We start from the raw sequence: 14,146 nt of genomic DNA, 5'->3' as shown, positions 1-14,146 counted from the left end.
GCTCTAGTTCCTCGCTGGCCAGGTGTGGTGCGGGGCTGTGGATGGAGGGAGAAACTGTCCAGCAAAAGAAATGAACAGAATTTTTGAAGACTGGAAGCTGGCAGAGAAGAAGTGGAAGGATTCAGCGAGAATGGTCTGCAAGGTTGGCCACAGTCCAAGTCTTCAGGGAAAAGACGACCAGAAAGTCCCTGCTGCAGAGAAAGGACGGAGGACATTCCAGACGGTGGTGTCCGGTGGCCACTCCGGGCTGCCGTCCGCACTGTGCTCGGCTCAGCCCCCCGGCTCCCTCCAGACCCTCAGGAGAGTCAGCTCCCTGTCCCTTCTGCAGCGGTGGCATCTGGGGACAACAGCATCTGGGCGCCGGGCCGTGGGAGAGAATGCAGCCTGGAAAGGGACAGGTGGGCAGCCCACGCAGGCCGGCAGTCGAGGATGGCCCCCGAGAATGCCCCCCAGACAGGCCGATGGGAGAAACAGGACACGCGCCCCACCAGCCTGGAGTATCAATTCCCACCATCTCTTATTTTTTCCAACTAGTTGCTCAAATGTTGACTAAGGTTTTGTCGAACTGAAAAGGCCCAGGTCTCCCTCGCCCATGACACCGTCCCCGAACTCCAGGGGCCAGCTCCCGAGGATGCTTCCAAACGCCAGCCAGAGAGAACTCCATGGCCGCTGTGTCCACAGCTGGGGTTCCGCGTCCCACGGTCTCCTGTTGAAGAGTGGCCCGGCCACCTGGGAAGGCGGACGAGGTGCACGGACTCTGCACGGGCTTCTCCGGTCCTGTCTGCTGAGAGGCGCCCTCCCCGGGTCCCCACCAGCATTTCCAGCCATTCTGTCCAAAGGCAGGTTGTCCGCGTCCAATGGGGACGACGGCCCCCGCTTACCCCGGGCCTGCCCCCAGATCCTCGTGTCCTCAATGGCCCCTAGCCGAGGCCCTCCCTCCCTCCCTCCTGCGGAGCTTCTCTTCAGGACCCGAGTCGGTTAGCCTCCTAGCAGAACAGGGACGGTTCGCCCAAAGCGTTCTGTGCATTGAGGGCGTCCCCAAAGGGTACTGAGGGGCTGGGCAGGCTCAAGGGAAACAACACGACTTGGAAAAGTGGCCCACGGTGGGAGACGGCAGCCTCTCAGGACCCAGCAGGACCGTGGCAGGGGGAGAGGGCTCACCCACGGGGGCTGTGGCCACAGGGAGAGGACAGAACTCCCGCCCAGACCTCAGCCCAGCAGGGACCACGTTGGGTCCCCCATCAGACAAAACAACAGATCCCTGTAGTTGGGGGAGCCTCGGCAGAGTGGTTCAGCTGTCAGCATTCTGGGGCGAACCAGACGTAACCCGGACAAGCCGGCCCTGTTAGCACTCAGTACGCATCCGTGAACTTCGCCTGGATGAGAACAAGTGTATACGCACCCTGCACGGGGCAGACATCAAGGTCTGTCACTCAGCACGTGTCTAGTGGAGGGGGACTGTGCCGGTGCAGTCCCGCTCCCAGCTGGGCTGAGCCAGCTCCAGGTCAGTAAATGAACAATTCCTACACGGCACGGCCGCCAGCGCCCTCCCTTCTGTGGCTGGCCACCAGCCCAGCTCGATGACCACCACGTCGTTCCTCCCCACCCATGCCATATCCCCACCACCCTCCAGCATTCCTGTGGCTGCTGGACTACTTCCCCCTGGTGGAATGTCCCGTTCTTGGTGTTCTGTCTTCACTGGGCTGCCGGTTTCTACCACCCACAAAGAACACGAAGAGGGTTTCAAGGCCTCCCCTGCTCGGAGAGAACAGGAGCCCTGGGACAGTGTCACTCCAGCTATGGTCTCAGGATGGGTAACATCAGCGTCACCGGGGCTTGTGGGATGAGTCACAAGGGGCTCCCCAGGGAACCTCTGGTTTCCAGAACCAGTCCCCCCTGCTCCCCGCCCCCACTGCAAAGCAGCACCCCACTTCCCACTGTCCCTTGGGACAGATCAGTCTGACTGTGCAGTCATCCCCTCCTCTGCCCCCCGGGTCAGGAAGAGGAGACCCAGGGACCACACTGAGATCCCCCCGAGGCACGCCGGTCACAAATGAGCTCTGCAGCGGAAGGTCATGTTGCTGAGACACACGAGACGAATGAAACCCTGCACGTGCTGGGGATATGGGCGCGGCAAGTCCGCAGCCGGAACATGGAGCTCGCCTGCCTCCCTCCCTGACAGAAGGGGTCCCCGGGACATCAGCCCACCCCCAAGCGGCTGGCCGGTTCCCACAGCCCGTTCCTGGGGAATGGGGTCCCATCGGGGCCGTACGTGGGCCTCGCTCGTCGGCAGGTTGCAGGTCTAGAAATGACAGCAACAGAGGAGGCTTAGTGGGGGACAGCCCCGCTGCTGAGCCCCTAAATGGCCCCATCTGTCCGCTGCGGCCGCTGTGTTTACGCCACTGAGCGAGCACCAGGTGGGTGAGGGGAGGGCCCACCTCCGCGGCTGATTACTTAGAGTCTTCCCCAGTGTGGGTGTCTTCTGATGGGCACGCCGTTGGCACATGAGCGTCTCTGTTCAAGACCCGTCCAAAGACGTGCTTCCACATGCATCTCCCAGGACGGCCCTGAAGCCTCTCTTCCAGAACCTTCCACAGCTGGGCTCGTGGGTTCTCCTGCCAGGGTGGTTAGAAGGTCGCACCGTACCCCTGTCGGCCGCAGACCCTCCCTGCAGCACGTGGCCCCTCCTGGCCCGTGGGACCCCATCATCATGTGGCACTGACCTCTGGGAACCTCATCCCTCACCATTGTCCCCGACCCGAGCGAGAGCTGTCCCAGCACCCGCCCCCTCACTCATGGTTTCCTAATGTCTTTGTGATGGCATCGGCCTCAGGGCCCCCCGGAGAGGCTGGTTTTGGGGGTGACTGAACCAGGCAGTCACTCGGAATGGCCTCACTCCAACGTCCCACCTCCCTGAGCCTCAGACCCCTCGCTCGGCGCTGCTCCCGGGAAAGTGCAGACGTCATCCCAGACAGTCCTTTGTGTAGGCAAAGGATACCCGAGGGGGGCTTCGTTTAGGGACCGTTTCCAGAAGCGTAGACAGGCTTAAGAGAGCCAGCAAGGGACGGTGAATAACCCAGGTTCGATGGCGACCAGAAGCCACCACCAGCCCTTGCTTGGGGGTGGGGCAGGGGGCGCGGCCCTGCTGCCAGCAGGAGCTGTGAGCCTCGGCTAGGAGACGGCCTCCCTAAACGGCCTGGAAGGGAGGGGGTGAGGAGGCAAGGAGTCCGAGCTTCTCTCCCTTCCACATTCCACTCTCCGCCTGAGCCTCTGCCGCCGCCCCGTCTCAGCGAGCAGCCCGAGGCCGTGGGCCTGGGTGCTGTCATCCCCAGAGGTCAGCCCCTCGCCCGGGGGGCACAGCAGGGCAAGGAAGGATGGAGAAGAGATCTGGGGAGGCAAACAGAGCGTCACCGGCATCCGGCCCTTGGCGTTCTTCCCTGACAACAGATGTGAGGCTTGGCCCAGCCAAGGCACTGGTTTTCTAACTGAATATTTGGGAAAGAGGAGGGCAGCAGCCGTCCTCATTGCCCCCCTGCACTTCTCTTGTGCGGTTTTGTCCTCTCCCTGTCTCTCTCGCTCTCTCCAGCCGGCTGCCCCAAAGCCAGGGCACCGTGGCTGAGTGCTGCTGTACTGCTTTCTCCTAGAGACAGGGCTCTCCTTGCCTGACACACGTAGCCCAGAGGGACCACGGAACCGGGAACCCTGTAGCCCGACCACACAGGGAAGTGGCTGGTCACTACCCCCCGTTCATCCCGCCCGATCTGAGAAGCCAGCCCCGGCACGCAGCAGTTACCCGAGAAGGGGGCTCCCTCAGCAGGGCTGTGGGGACATCCCGGGACTGGTCAAGCTCTCCTCGGATCTGGGAGACGAGCCTGGCGTGGAGCTCACAGCCACGAAGCAGGGGGCTTGGTGAGACAGTGCCGCCCGCACTGAGGAGCGGGCTTGGCACACAAACTAGCGGTCAAGGGCAAAGTTCCGACCCCGTACCATCATCCGCCGGCCAGAGATTAGGGCACGTTCTGGAGCCCGTCTCAGCCCCCACTCGGATGTGTGGAAAGAACAAGTGTCTCCTTTGCACAAAAACATCAGACCACGTGGGGCTCGGGGGGGGCAGGGCGGCTGCCCTCGATCCGGGTCAGGGCGCCCGTCCCCAGGCGCATGCTCCAGGGGGCCCGGCACACAACAGACAGGTACGCGCACATTCACGTGAGGGTCACAGGGTCCCCTCTGTCCCTCGAGGGTCTGCCTGCACACCACATGCCCCCCCTTGAGTGACACCGGCCAGGCCCCAGGCGCAGCCTGTCCCCATCCCTGCACCCTGTCCAAAGAAATCGGCGTGAGTGCCGCGTGGCTCTGTGGAGGGTCACGGCCACCCTGGGAGGGGGGCCTGTCCCCGGGCGCAGGGAGGCGGGGCAGCCGTAGAGAGAAAGTGGGCAAAGGCGAGACGGTGGTCGGCTGCGTCAACACTCCCAGCACGAACGCAGCCGCGTCAGACCCACACAAGGGGCCTTTCCAGATGCGCCTGCGTCCTTTACCTGCTCTTTGTCCGACTCGTGCTTCCGGAGACACAGACTAGCCTCGTAGTTAGGACAGCGGCACTGGCAATCAGGACACATTTTACAACACTAATGGTACACGAAGAGTGTTACTAAGTATTCCCTGTGGCCACTAGACAAACACCGGACGTTAGGCTGGCAAATTGTGTTATTTTTACGGAAAGTATGTAAAAGGATTTAACGAAGTTTTTTAAAAATAAATTTAAACATTTCAGCTTGATTTAGATAACTTTGATATGCGATGTTAATGTTCTTCAATTATAATTTGTACCTTGCCTTTAATTCTAAGGGAGATTTTTAATCTTATCAAAAAAAAAACTGAAAAGTGCATATAAAATAAATTTAATTTTGCAACTTTTAACACTAGAGTTTTGTGAGACTGCTCACATTTTGTACACTTTGAGTATAATTCACTTTACTTCCTCATCGTGTCATCTGTCAGTAAAACCCGAGTTACGTCAAAAGCTTGGTTATGACAAAATAATTAGCTGTTCTAATGAAATTAAGGCAAGAACAATACATTGTAAATTTTAAAATTTTATTGAAAACTATTTTTAGAACTCACGAATTTGTAGGTCTCTCATGCTCTTTCCAAACTCTCCCCGCAGCTCTGCTCACGCGCAGTGACGGGACTGCTCCGTTTGACAGGAGACCGGACGGATGGTCCGAGGGCCGCGAGGGGTGGGTCGGGGTGGCCCAGAGGCGGGGATCAAGAGGACCCCCATCGTGATGGGCACGGGGGAGGTAGATCAGCGCTGGGTCTCTATGCTCTACACCCGAAACTGACAGAACCCCGTATGTTAATGACGCTTCAATTAAACTAAGAAAACCAAGCAAACTGCTATGCTTGATGTCATGCCAGCTTTCAATCCCACAAACACCACAGATGGTTTTGCAACTACTTCTGTGTCGTTACGAAAACATGGCCATGTCGAGGCAGGAGCACGGGATGACTTTTATTTCACACCTCTTAAATACGGAAGCGGAAGTGGGTCTCCGGTGTCTCCGGGTTGGGGCAGATGTGGGAATCAGACGTAACCTGCCCCTGTGATCTCCCAGATACTCGTCCGTTCGGTAAGCAGACAGATGCTGAGCTGCACAGGCCCTGTGCGAGCTCGTGGGGAAGCTTCCCCGAGCGGCTGCTCACTGTCCTCGGGAGCTCAGCCTCTGCAGAAGGCAGGCGTGGCTCGAATGATCAGACTACACCAGTCACAACACAAGACGCTCCATCCCGATCCCGCTGCAGGGACGGACCCTCTGCTCCAGCTGCTGGCTCAGTTTCGGAATAATCCTGGCCCCAGTCTTGGTCATTGAGAGCACGAGAAACCAAACCCAACAAACGGAACAGCAGACTCTGCCAGGAAGCCCTACCTGCTGCCACCTCCCCCAGGTCAGCGGCCCCTCTGAGCCCTTCCTGCCTCTCCCCCAGGCCTGGGGGTCCTGCCGAGGGGACAGGAAAAGGCAGATACAGGAGATAGAGTCATGCTTTGGAAGGCAACCCTGTCATGGTAATTTTTCCCTACGGCGTTAAAAATATGTGCTTCCAAACTAAAGAAAGAAAAATATAACCACTTTTGAGATCCATTTTGTGTCCGGAATCTTTGAGATAAAATCAATAAGGTACCTGAAATCCTAAAGCTCCCTTGTCCCCAAAAATCTGGTCTTGGCTCGAGGCTAGCCTCATCCTTGGACCAGCCCCCAGATCTGCCAACCCCATCCACAGGTTCAAAAAACCTCTAGTTCATGCCAGACCTTTGTTAAAGAAAGAAAATTTGGCCATCTGAGCGATACTGGATTGCCACTGAAATCAGCCAAGATTGGAGACTCTGGCCCAGGGCTCGGCTCTGTCAGAGTTAGCTGCGTGAGAGCAGGTCCGAGTGTGCGGACTCCCAACCTGCGGACTCCCAGCCTGCGGGCTCTAGAGACGCCAGCAGCCCCTCAGTATCCATTCTTCTCCTCCCCTTTAGCCACGGAGCTCGGGTTTTAACTGAAGAAACAATGCATTCAGCTCAAAGATCGCTTCCCCAGACTTCCTTGCAATGAGGTGTGGTCTCGTGACTAAGTTCTTGCCCAAGAAATCGGATGAGAAGTGTGATGTGGAACTTACCGCAGGGAGAGGGAGGCTGCTTAAACTGACCTAACTCAGCCAGAAGGGGGTGTCCTATCCGCCCCCCACCCCCACCCTCCGCCTCTTGATTTCCTTCCTCTGCCAGCCTGGAATGTGGGCACAGTAGCTGGAGCTCCAGCAGCCTCTGGTACCACGAGGCAGCCTTGAGGATGAAAACCACATGTTGAGGATAGGCGTTATGGGCTCTCCAGGACACTGTGTTGCCATAAAATCCAGACTTCCCGGCCCCAAATGCTTTCAAGGGAGAAACACCAGCCCTTCGATGTTCCTAGAAGCGACACGCACACTCCATCCTCCAGACATTGCTTGACTAGCCCCTCGGCCTGGAGCATTCTCTCTGCAGATAGCCATCCAGCTGGCTCCCTCCCTCCCTCTGGCTGCCTGGCAGGAAAGCACTGAGAACTTGAGACTTAAGCCTCCTCTGACCACCTGCTTATGATAACATCCACACCCCCCAGTGTCCCAGAGACTCACTGCTACCTCACACGCAGTCTGTCTTCCTTGTCCCTCTGCTTACAGTCTGTCTCCCTCCTACTGGAAGGCCCCCTACAAGGGCTGAGGGTGGGTGGTTCTGTGCTCTGCTGCATCTCTTGTGCCTAGAACAGTGCTCGACACAGAGGGGGCTCCCGACAAAGATTTCAGGAACGAATGGATGGCATGATCTGACGGACAGGCTCTGAACGCTCAGCCCCGCTCCCAGGCTCTGCTGTGAGGTCCGTCATCTCAAGAGAAGTCACCATGGACCAGGAACCCAGCTGGGTCTGGGGCTGCCTGTCTGCCATGGGTAGGGCTCACTCTCCAGATTCTCGTGGGCTCACAAGGAAAGCAAAGCGAGCCACCAGCCCCCTTTCTGGTCTCTCCGAGTTCGGGCATGTGTGTCCACAACCTGGGGGCTCTGCCCAAGGCTTATAATGTGCTGAGACAGCCACAGAGCCCGTGGACCAAGTCCTTACCTCATGTACCCTCATGAGTGAGCCCCCAAGGAATACTGGGTTTATGGGGTGCTGTGATGACTTTATGTGTTGACTTGGCTGGGCCATGATACCCACATGTTTGGTCCAATATTGGTCTAGATGTTGCTATGGAGGCGTTTTTCAGGTGAGATTAGCATTTGAGTGAGTGGACTTTTGAGTAAAACTTTCATAATGTGGGCGGGCCTCGTCTAATCAGTTGAAGGCCTTGTGAGAAAAAGGCCCGATCTCCCCAGAGGAGCAGGGAATTCTGCTCCACACCACCTTCCAAGCCTTCACTAGGTCTCCAGCCTCCTGGCCCACCCTGCAAACTGTGGATTTGTCAGCCTCCACAATCACATGAGCCACATCTCTGTACACATGGTATCCTTTCGTTTGTTTCTCCGAGGACCCTAACTAGTGCAGGCGCCGCTCTCTTCCGCGCTCCAGGGGACGTGTGATGGGAAGGACGCGGATGCGCATCATTCAAGAATGAGGAAACAGACGAGTAGTCTCTCAAGAGCCCTCTGGAGCAGATCAAGGGCACGAGTGATGCTCACACACCACGACAGCACAGGCACAGAGTGTGAAGGCCGAGCACACAGGCTTTATTTACCCCTGCACGAAGCACCAGCCCACAGCCCCACAGACGGCCGCGGACGCCCAGACAGGATGGGGAGCTCCTCACATCCAGCAACGCAGAGACGATCATGCAGGCGAGAGGGCGGGCAGCACTCTCCCGGCACACTGGCCAAAGCCGATGCGGTACCCGTTCCCCTGGCAGTGTCCTGGGACGGAGAAGGACAGGGTTAGCCACAAGGCTGCTGGGCTTGGGGGGAGCACAGCCCGAGCCCAGTCCACTGGGCCCAACGCAGGAATGACAAACACATATTTTCAACGGAAGAACCACTGTCCCCAGAAGCCGAGCAGAGTCACGGTGGGACCGAGAGGCACTCCAGGCACGCCCTGCCATCAGGGGCCCTCGGAAGCACAGGCTCCGCGGCTTTCCTGACGGGGGCCACCCCTCCCCCAAGGGGGCTTGGGTTCAAAGCCCAGGTCTGCGAATGCACCAGAGGCCACACTGCCTGAGTCCCACAGACGCCTGATGTTCAACCGACATGGGCTTCAGCCTCCGATCCCACTTCCACAGGATGAGGGAAAGGCGGGGGGAGGGAGGGGCATCTGGAGAGCGGGGAGGCCTGGCTAGATGGGAGTCAGAGGGCACGGTGTGTGCGGTTCCGAGAGGCCAGCGTGGAGGAGCCGGGAGCAGGAAGGAGGGAGCATCTGGGCTGGGATTTGAAGGGTGGGTAAGAGCTCACCACCGCGGGAACAATGTTGTACGGCACGGAGCCCCAGGCCGAGGGGCACGTGTGCTGCCTTGGTCCCACGAAGCCGCCGCGTGAGCCCCAGAGAGGCTGCCTACAGGGAGCCCTGACGAGCCGTGTTAAGGACTGAGCCTGATTCTGAGGCCACTGTGGCTCACGGAGGAATTTCCGGCAAGACAGGACAGCTACAGCTGTGTTTTAAAGAGAGCCCGGGGGCTGCCCCAGAGAGAAGGCGGATGGAAACACCCAGACTTAGGACGGTCAGGCCTCGGCCCAGGCCACTCAGCCTGCATCGTCTCCCCCCAGGCACTGCCTCCTGGAGGCCAGAGCAGGTGAGGGGGTGGCACCAGGGGATCCCTCAGGGGCTGGCTATGACCTTGAGTCACACAAACCCACCGCCAGACACCCCCACCTGCTGGAGAGAGGCTCCGAGTCTAGGGCTGTGCCTTCTGGTGCCTGGTTGGGATACGAGGAGACAAGGGTCCAGCACCCATGAGAAAACAGAAATATCAAAGCGACCAAGTCAGAACGGCAGCCTCTTCCAAGGGCCTTCCTCCTGGCGAGCCACAGGAACTGATGTCCATCCTCCTCCCTGACTCAGTCCATCACATGGCCCCTGCCCTGGTCCCACGAGGGCACCACCCACCTCCTGGACCCACGACTCCATCATCTCCCTTCCCCACCTGCCGTCCCCATGGGCAAGGCTGGCCACACCCTCCCCACCGCACACTGCATAGCAGGTGGCCGAGATGGGTTCTCCCCGCACAGTGCTGCTGACAGCTTGGGCCGGATGTCACCCACTAGTGAGGCTGGCTGTGCATGGCGGGACGCTCAGCGGCATCTCAGATTCCCACTCACGACAACCAAGGTTACTTGCGGACCTGCAGGATATCCCAAGGGCAGAGCTGTCCTGGCTGAGCCCACGGGTCTAGAGGACAAAAGGAGCCATACCCGGCCAGGGAGGGACCCTAGAGTGTCTCCAAGCCCCCAGGATGCTGCTTCCGGGTCTAGAGAGGAGAAGCTAGGACAGGTGTGTCCATGCAGGAGTAGAGGGACCTGAGAGGTCAGAGCCAGCTCCCCTGCCACCACCAACTCTGAGAGTGAAGGTGAAAGCGTACCCACCCCTTCTCTGGAATATGAGCCGAGCATCCCGACTTCCCCACCCCTCCCTGGACACTGAGCTGCGGCCCACTCACCGCTCCATCCCACCAACGGGGGTGCAAATCCATGGTGCAGCCCAATCCCCCAGGTTCCCAGAAGGCCGCTCCTGCCGGCACCTCCAGGCACACACTGTCCCCCCACAGGGGGACATGGGACCCGGGGGCATGGGACCAGCCTCAGGGAGCAGCGCCGGGCCTGAAACCAGGGGTTTCTCTGCCACCGGATCATCAGGAGGGCCCAACCGCATCACGGTACTGAACCAAACCAGAGGAAACGACTTCGGAAAGCAGATGGGGGAGGGTTGCGACCTTTGGTGGGGGGGCGACAGTGGTGGGCTTTGTGTCCCAAGGCCATTGGCTGCACACCGTGTGGCTCTGGTCCAAGTCTTTGACCGCCAGGGACCTCCAAGGGCTTCTCTGTAAACCAGAATAACAGCACCGCGGGAGCCCAGGTGGCGATGCGTGCGGGGAATACGTGGCTCCTGGCACGCGGCCCGCGCCCTGTAAACCACCACGCTGCTGTGTTCCTCGTGCAGCTCTGCGTCTGATGTCAAGATTGCCCCCAAGAGCGTCGGGCTCAGGATGGGGCTGATTCCACACATCACGTTCTCCTTTTCTATGTTCTTGGGGAAACGGTCCAAGGTAATAGATACCAGGGAAGAGTCTGTATCAACACCAGAAGAAAGGAGATCATGCGGAGGATGGGGCTGTGGGGGCCAGGAGACACAGGGGGAAGAACAGCGGGGCATGGTCCGTGGACGGGGGAGGACTCCCCGCCCAAAAATGGGCCACAAGGGAGCACGAGGATGGACACCGTCGGTGGGGCTCACGGGGGTTGGGGGAGCCGTGGAGCAAGAGTGGAGAGAAAACAGACGCACAGCCTGAGCTGCAGGACTGCAAGGGAGTGGTGTGGCTGCACCGAAGGGGGCTGAGACCCTCCCATAGCCACATGGGCCCCTGGCCTGGGCCACTGCCTGATGGCTAGGTGGGGCCCCGGGGCAGGGACAGGGAGCTGAAGCCCTTCCTCTCCCATCCCATCTCCCTCCCCACCCAGAACTCCAGAAAATGCTTCAGGCTTGGTGCTCTAGACACTAAAGGAGGGCCGAGGGCCTGCAATGGGTCCAGAAGCATCAAAGAAACCCTGGAGATAAGACTGGCCACAGACAGGACCATGGCCACAGAGAGGACCACGAGCACAGAGTGTCCATGGCCACAGAGAGGACCACGGCCACGGAGAGGACTGGAGCTGCACCCAGCTTCCCCCAAGCGTGATTCCAGCAAGCAACCCGCCTGCTGTCAACCTGAGCTCTTTGCTCTATAAACTGGGGCAACGAGTCCTGGGCCGGGGTTCCCGTGAGTGTAAGACGGAGTCCGGGTGGTGTGCGCGCTACGACAGGGTTGGCCCCGGCAGGTTCTCAGCAAACTCCGCAGAGCTGGAGTCAGGCCGTAACGGGGCTGTGGGGACAGTGAGGCCCGAGCTCTGCCTGCACCTTCTCTACCAGCTCCGCATCGCTTACTCAAGCAACAATGCACGACTCCCACTGTGCGTCCGCACACAGTCAGCCTGCAGAGACACGTGGGGCTGCCTCCGGCCCTGGCAGCGCCGTGCAATCGGCTGACTGATGACCCCGAAGAACTCGGGCGCTCGGCTCTGGAGCCCTGACCGCGCCCTCACACCACACTTTCTGCAGGCGTGAGTAAGTTAGGGTCCTGGATGCGGGGATGACCCCAGCGGGCCCCAAAGGCCATCGCGAGCGTGCCACTGAGGCAGCCACGGAAGAATCCAGGTGAGGACGGCGGGAGAGGCCGGAGGGATGTGGCCGCGGGGGGACACCAGGAGCCACCAGCAGGCGGTTGAGGGCGGAGCGGGTCCCTCCCCGACAGCCACTGGAAGGAGGGTGCCCTGCCGACCCTTGGGTTTCAGACTTCTGCCCCCCGGAACTGGGAGAGAGTGAATTTCTGTTGTTTTAAGCCAGCGGGTGTGCGGCAGTCTGTGACAGCAGCCCGAGGAAGGAATCCAGGCTGCTAGTCCAGCCGGGAGACACGCGCATACAATTAACCGGAATTCGGTGTCCTAAGGGCACGACCGGGGCTGAGCGAGATGGGAGCCCACAGGCACGCAGGTGTCCGATGGGGCTCCCCCAAGGGTGGGGCAGAATCAGAGGAGCAGCAGGTGCACACCGGAAGCAAGAGGCCCCAGGGAGCCAGGAGGTGGCCTGGAGCAGACGGGGAACGGGAGCACAGACCTGAGGCCGGTCTCCAGCGGCAGGACAGACACAGCGGCCGGACACACGCCGGCAGTCCCGGCATGGAGAGGTGGCTTGGGACGGGCAGCTGCACAGAGGGGGCGTGAGGCTTTGAAAGGCCGCTCAGCACCCTGTACCCACAGAATGGGGTCAAGGGGTGGCCCACAGAAGAGACAGCGGCCGAGGACAGGGCCAAGGAAGTAGGGCGACAATGTGACACTCAGGGTGTGAGCATGAGCACTGGGCGAGCCCACGGACCTACACGCGAGTGTTCTCAAACACGGGTCTGGAGAGACGCACGATGCTGGGAAGGAAAACAAGGGCTTTGGAGTCAGGGTCCCGACGAGAACTGCCCATGTGGGGACCTCAGTCCCAGCGCCTACTGGCAGTGAGGCCCCCGGCAAGCGATTAAACCCTGCCAGGGGCTCCCGAAGACCAGACCCTGCGTCTGTCTTACTCATGACTGGAATCCCAGAACGGGCCTCACAGCAGGTGTGCGAGAACGAAGGAACAGGGGTGCTCGGGGGGCTCAGTCATTCAATGTCTGCCTTTGGCCCAGGTCATGATCTCGGGGTCCTGGGATCCAGCCCCGCATGGGGCTCTCTGCTCAGCGGGGAGCCTGCTTCCCCCTCTGACCCTCCTCCCTCTCGTGATCTCTCTCTCCAACAGACACATGAAATCTTATAAAATGTACATAAATAAAGACGAGGCAGCAGAGTCCAGGAGGGTCAATGACCCAGTGAGGGTCACACCGCCAGTGAGATCCGGGGTGCACTTGGGACAGAGGGCGCTGCTGGCCATCGCGGGGCCTTCCCCTCGAGCGATAACATCCGGTGGACAGAGCGGCCTAGCTCAGCCCAGTCATAGGACACGGGGCCCCGGCACGGCACAGCCCAGAACCCCATGGGGGCCTGCCACTGCTCCCCAGTTCTGCTCAGGAGGAAGGGAGGCAGAGTGGGACTCCTGGGGTCTTTCTGGTCCCGGGATCTGAGGTTTAAAGTCCCCAGTGGCCAAGGCTGGGGGGAAGGTCACAAGAAGCAGACGTGGCCTGGGAAAGCCAGAGCGTGGATGAGATCGGACGGAGGGTTTCTGGGCCCGCCCGGAGTGCAGCGCGGCTCAAACAGGGCCCACAGGCAAGGGGGAGACGCACAGAGCTGTGAGGCTGGGCCGTCCTCACCTGTTATGATGACTTCGTCGCCGTCCAGCAGAAACTTCCTGGTGTGTCCATCCCCCAGCTCAATGGCCTTCGTCCCCCTCCACGACAGCTCCAGCAGGGACCCGAAGCTCTCCGGCTCCTTTGTCGCAGCAAGGAGAGGGGGAAGCCTCACATGTACTTACATCTCAGTGAGCGTGTCGGGGGCAGAGTGGACGCCTGGCAAAGCCAAGGGGCCCCGGGCAGGGACAGGGTGCTGGGCCCCTCAAAGACCCTGCCTCAGTGGGACCTCTGCCCCGTGCCCTGCTGGCATTGTTCGGAACTCAGGCAGTGCTGGAACAGGGTGCCCAGGCCTCTGCCCGCCCCAGGGGCTGCAGCGAGTGAACCCAGATGCTACCATGCCCGACGACCTCCCACAGGGAAGAGATTTCCCATCGACCCGCAGGCTGCGGTCAGGACCCGGCAGGAAGCGACAGGCACAGGCACCATCCCCTAAGGTTCTACGACTCTTCCACGGGTTCACGGTGGCACGGGGGGCCCAGGGCAATCGCAGAGGCGCCATCTCATCCTGGGAGGGTGCGCATGAGCCGGTGATAGCCAGACGCCACGGCCTTCCCCTGACTCCCCC

The 14,146-nt window shown here is 60.1% G+C and overlaps 1 protein-coding gene across 3 annotated transcripts in view; it reads right to left on the bottom strand.

Annotated features, from left to right (window-relative positions):
- The window catches only part of FAH (fumarylacetoacetate hydrolase), a 46,363-nt gene that overhangs the window by 15,116 nt on the left and 17,101 nt on the right, over nt 1-14,146 (bottom strand). The window contains exons 13-14 of one of the 3 annotated variants that reach the window (XM_047737112.1): nt 13,543-13,660; nt 8,222-8,422 (exon numbers count right to left, since the gene is read on the bottom strand). In XM_047737112.1, coding sequence (XP_047593068.1) covers nt 8,343-8,422; nt 13,543-13,660 — 198 coding nt within the window. In that variant the 3' untranslated portion in view covers nt 8,222-8,342. Of the gene's footprint in view, nt 1-8,221; nt 8,423-11,181; nt 12,670-13,542; nt 13,661-14,146 lie in introns of those variants that run through there. The other 2 variants (XM_047737110.1, XM_047737111.1) reach the window with 2 other exon arrangements.

Source organism: Lutra lutra, chromosome 7, assembly GCF_902655055.1.
Source record: "Lutra lutra chromosome 7, mLutLut1.2, whole genome shotgun sequence".
Classification (NCBI taxonomy): domain Eukaryota; kingdom Metazoa; phylum Chordata; class Mammalia; order Carnivora; family Mustelidae; genus Lutra; species Lutra lutra.
This window is presented reverse-complemented; position numbering and strand designations above follow the sequence as displayed.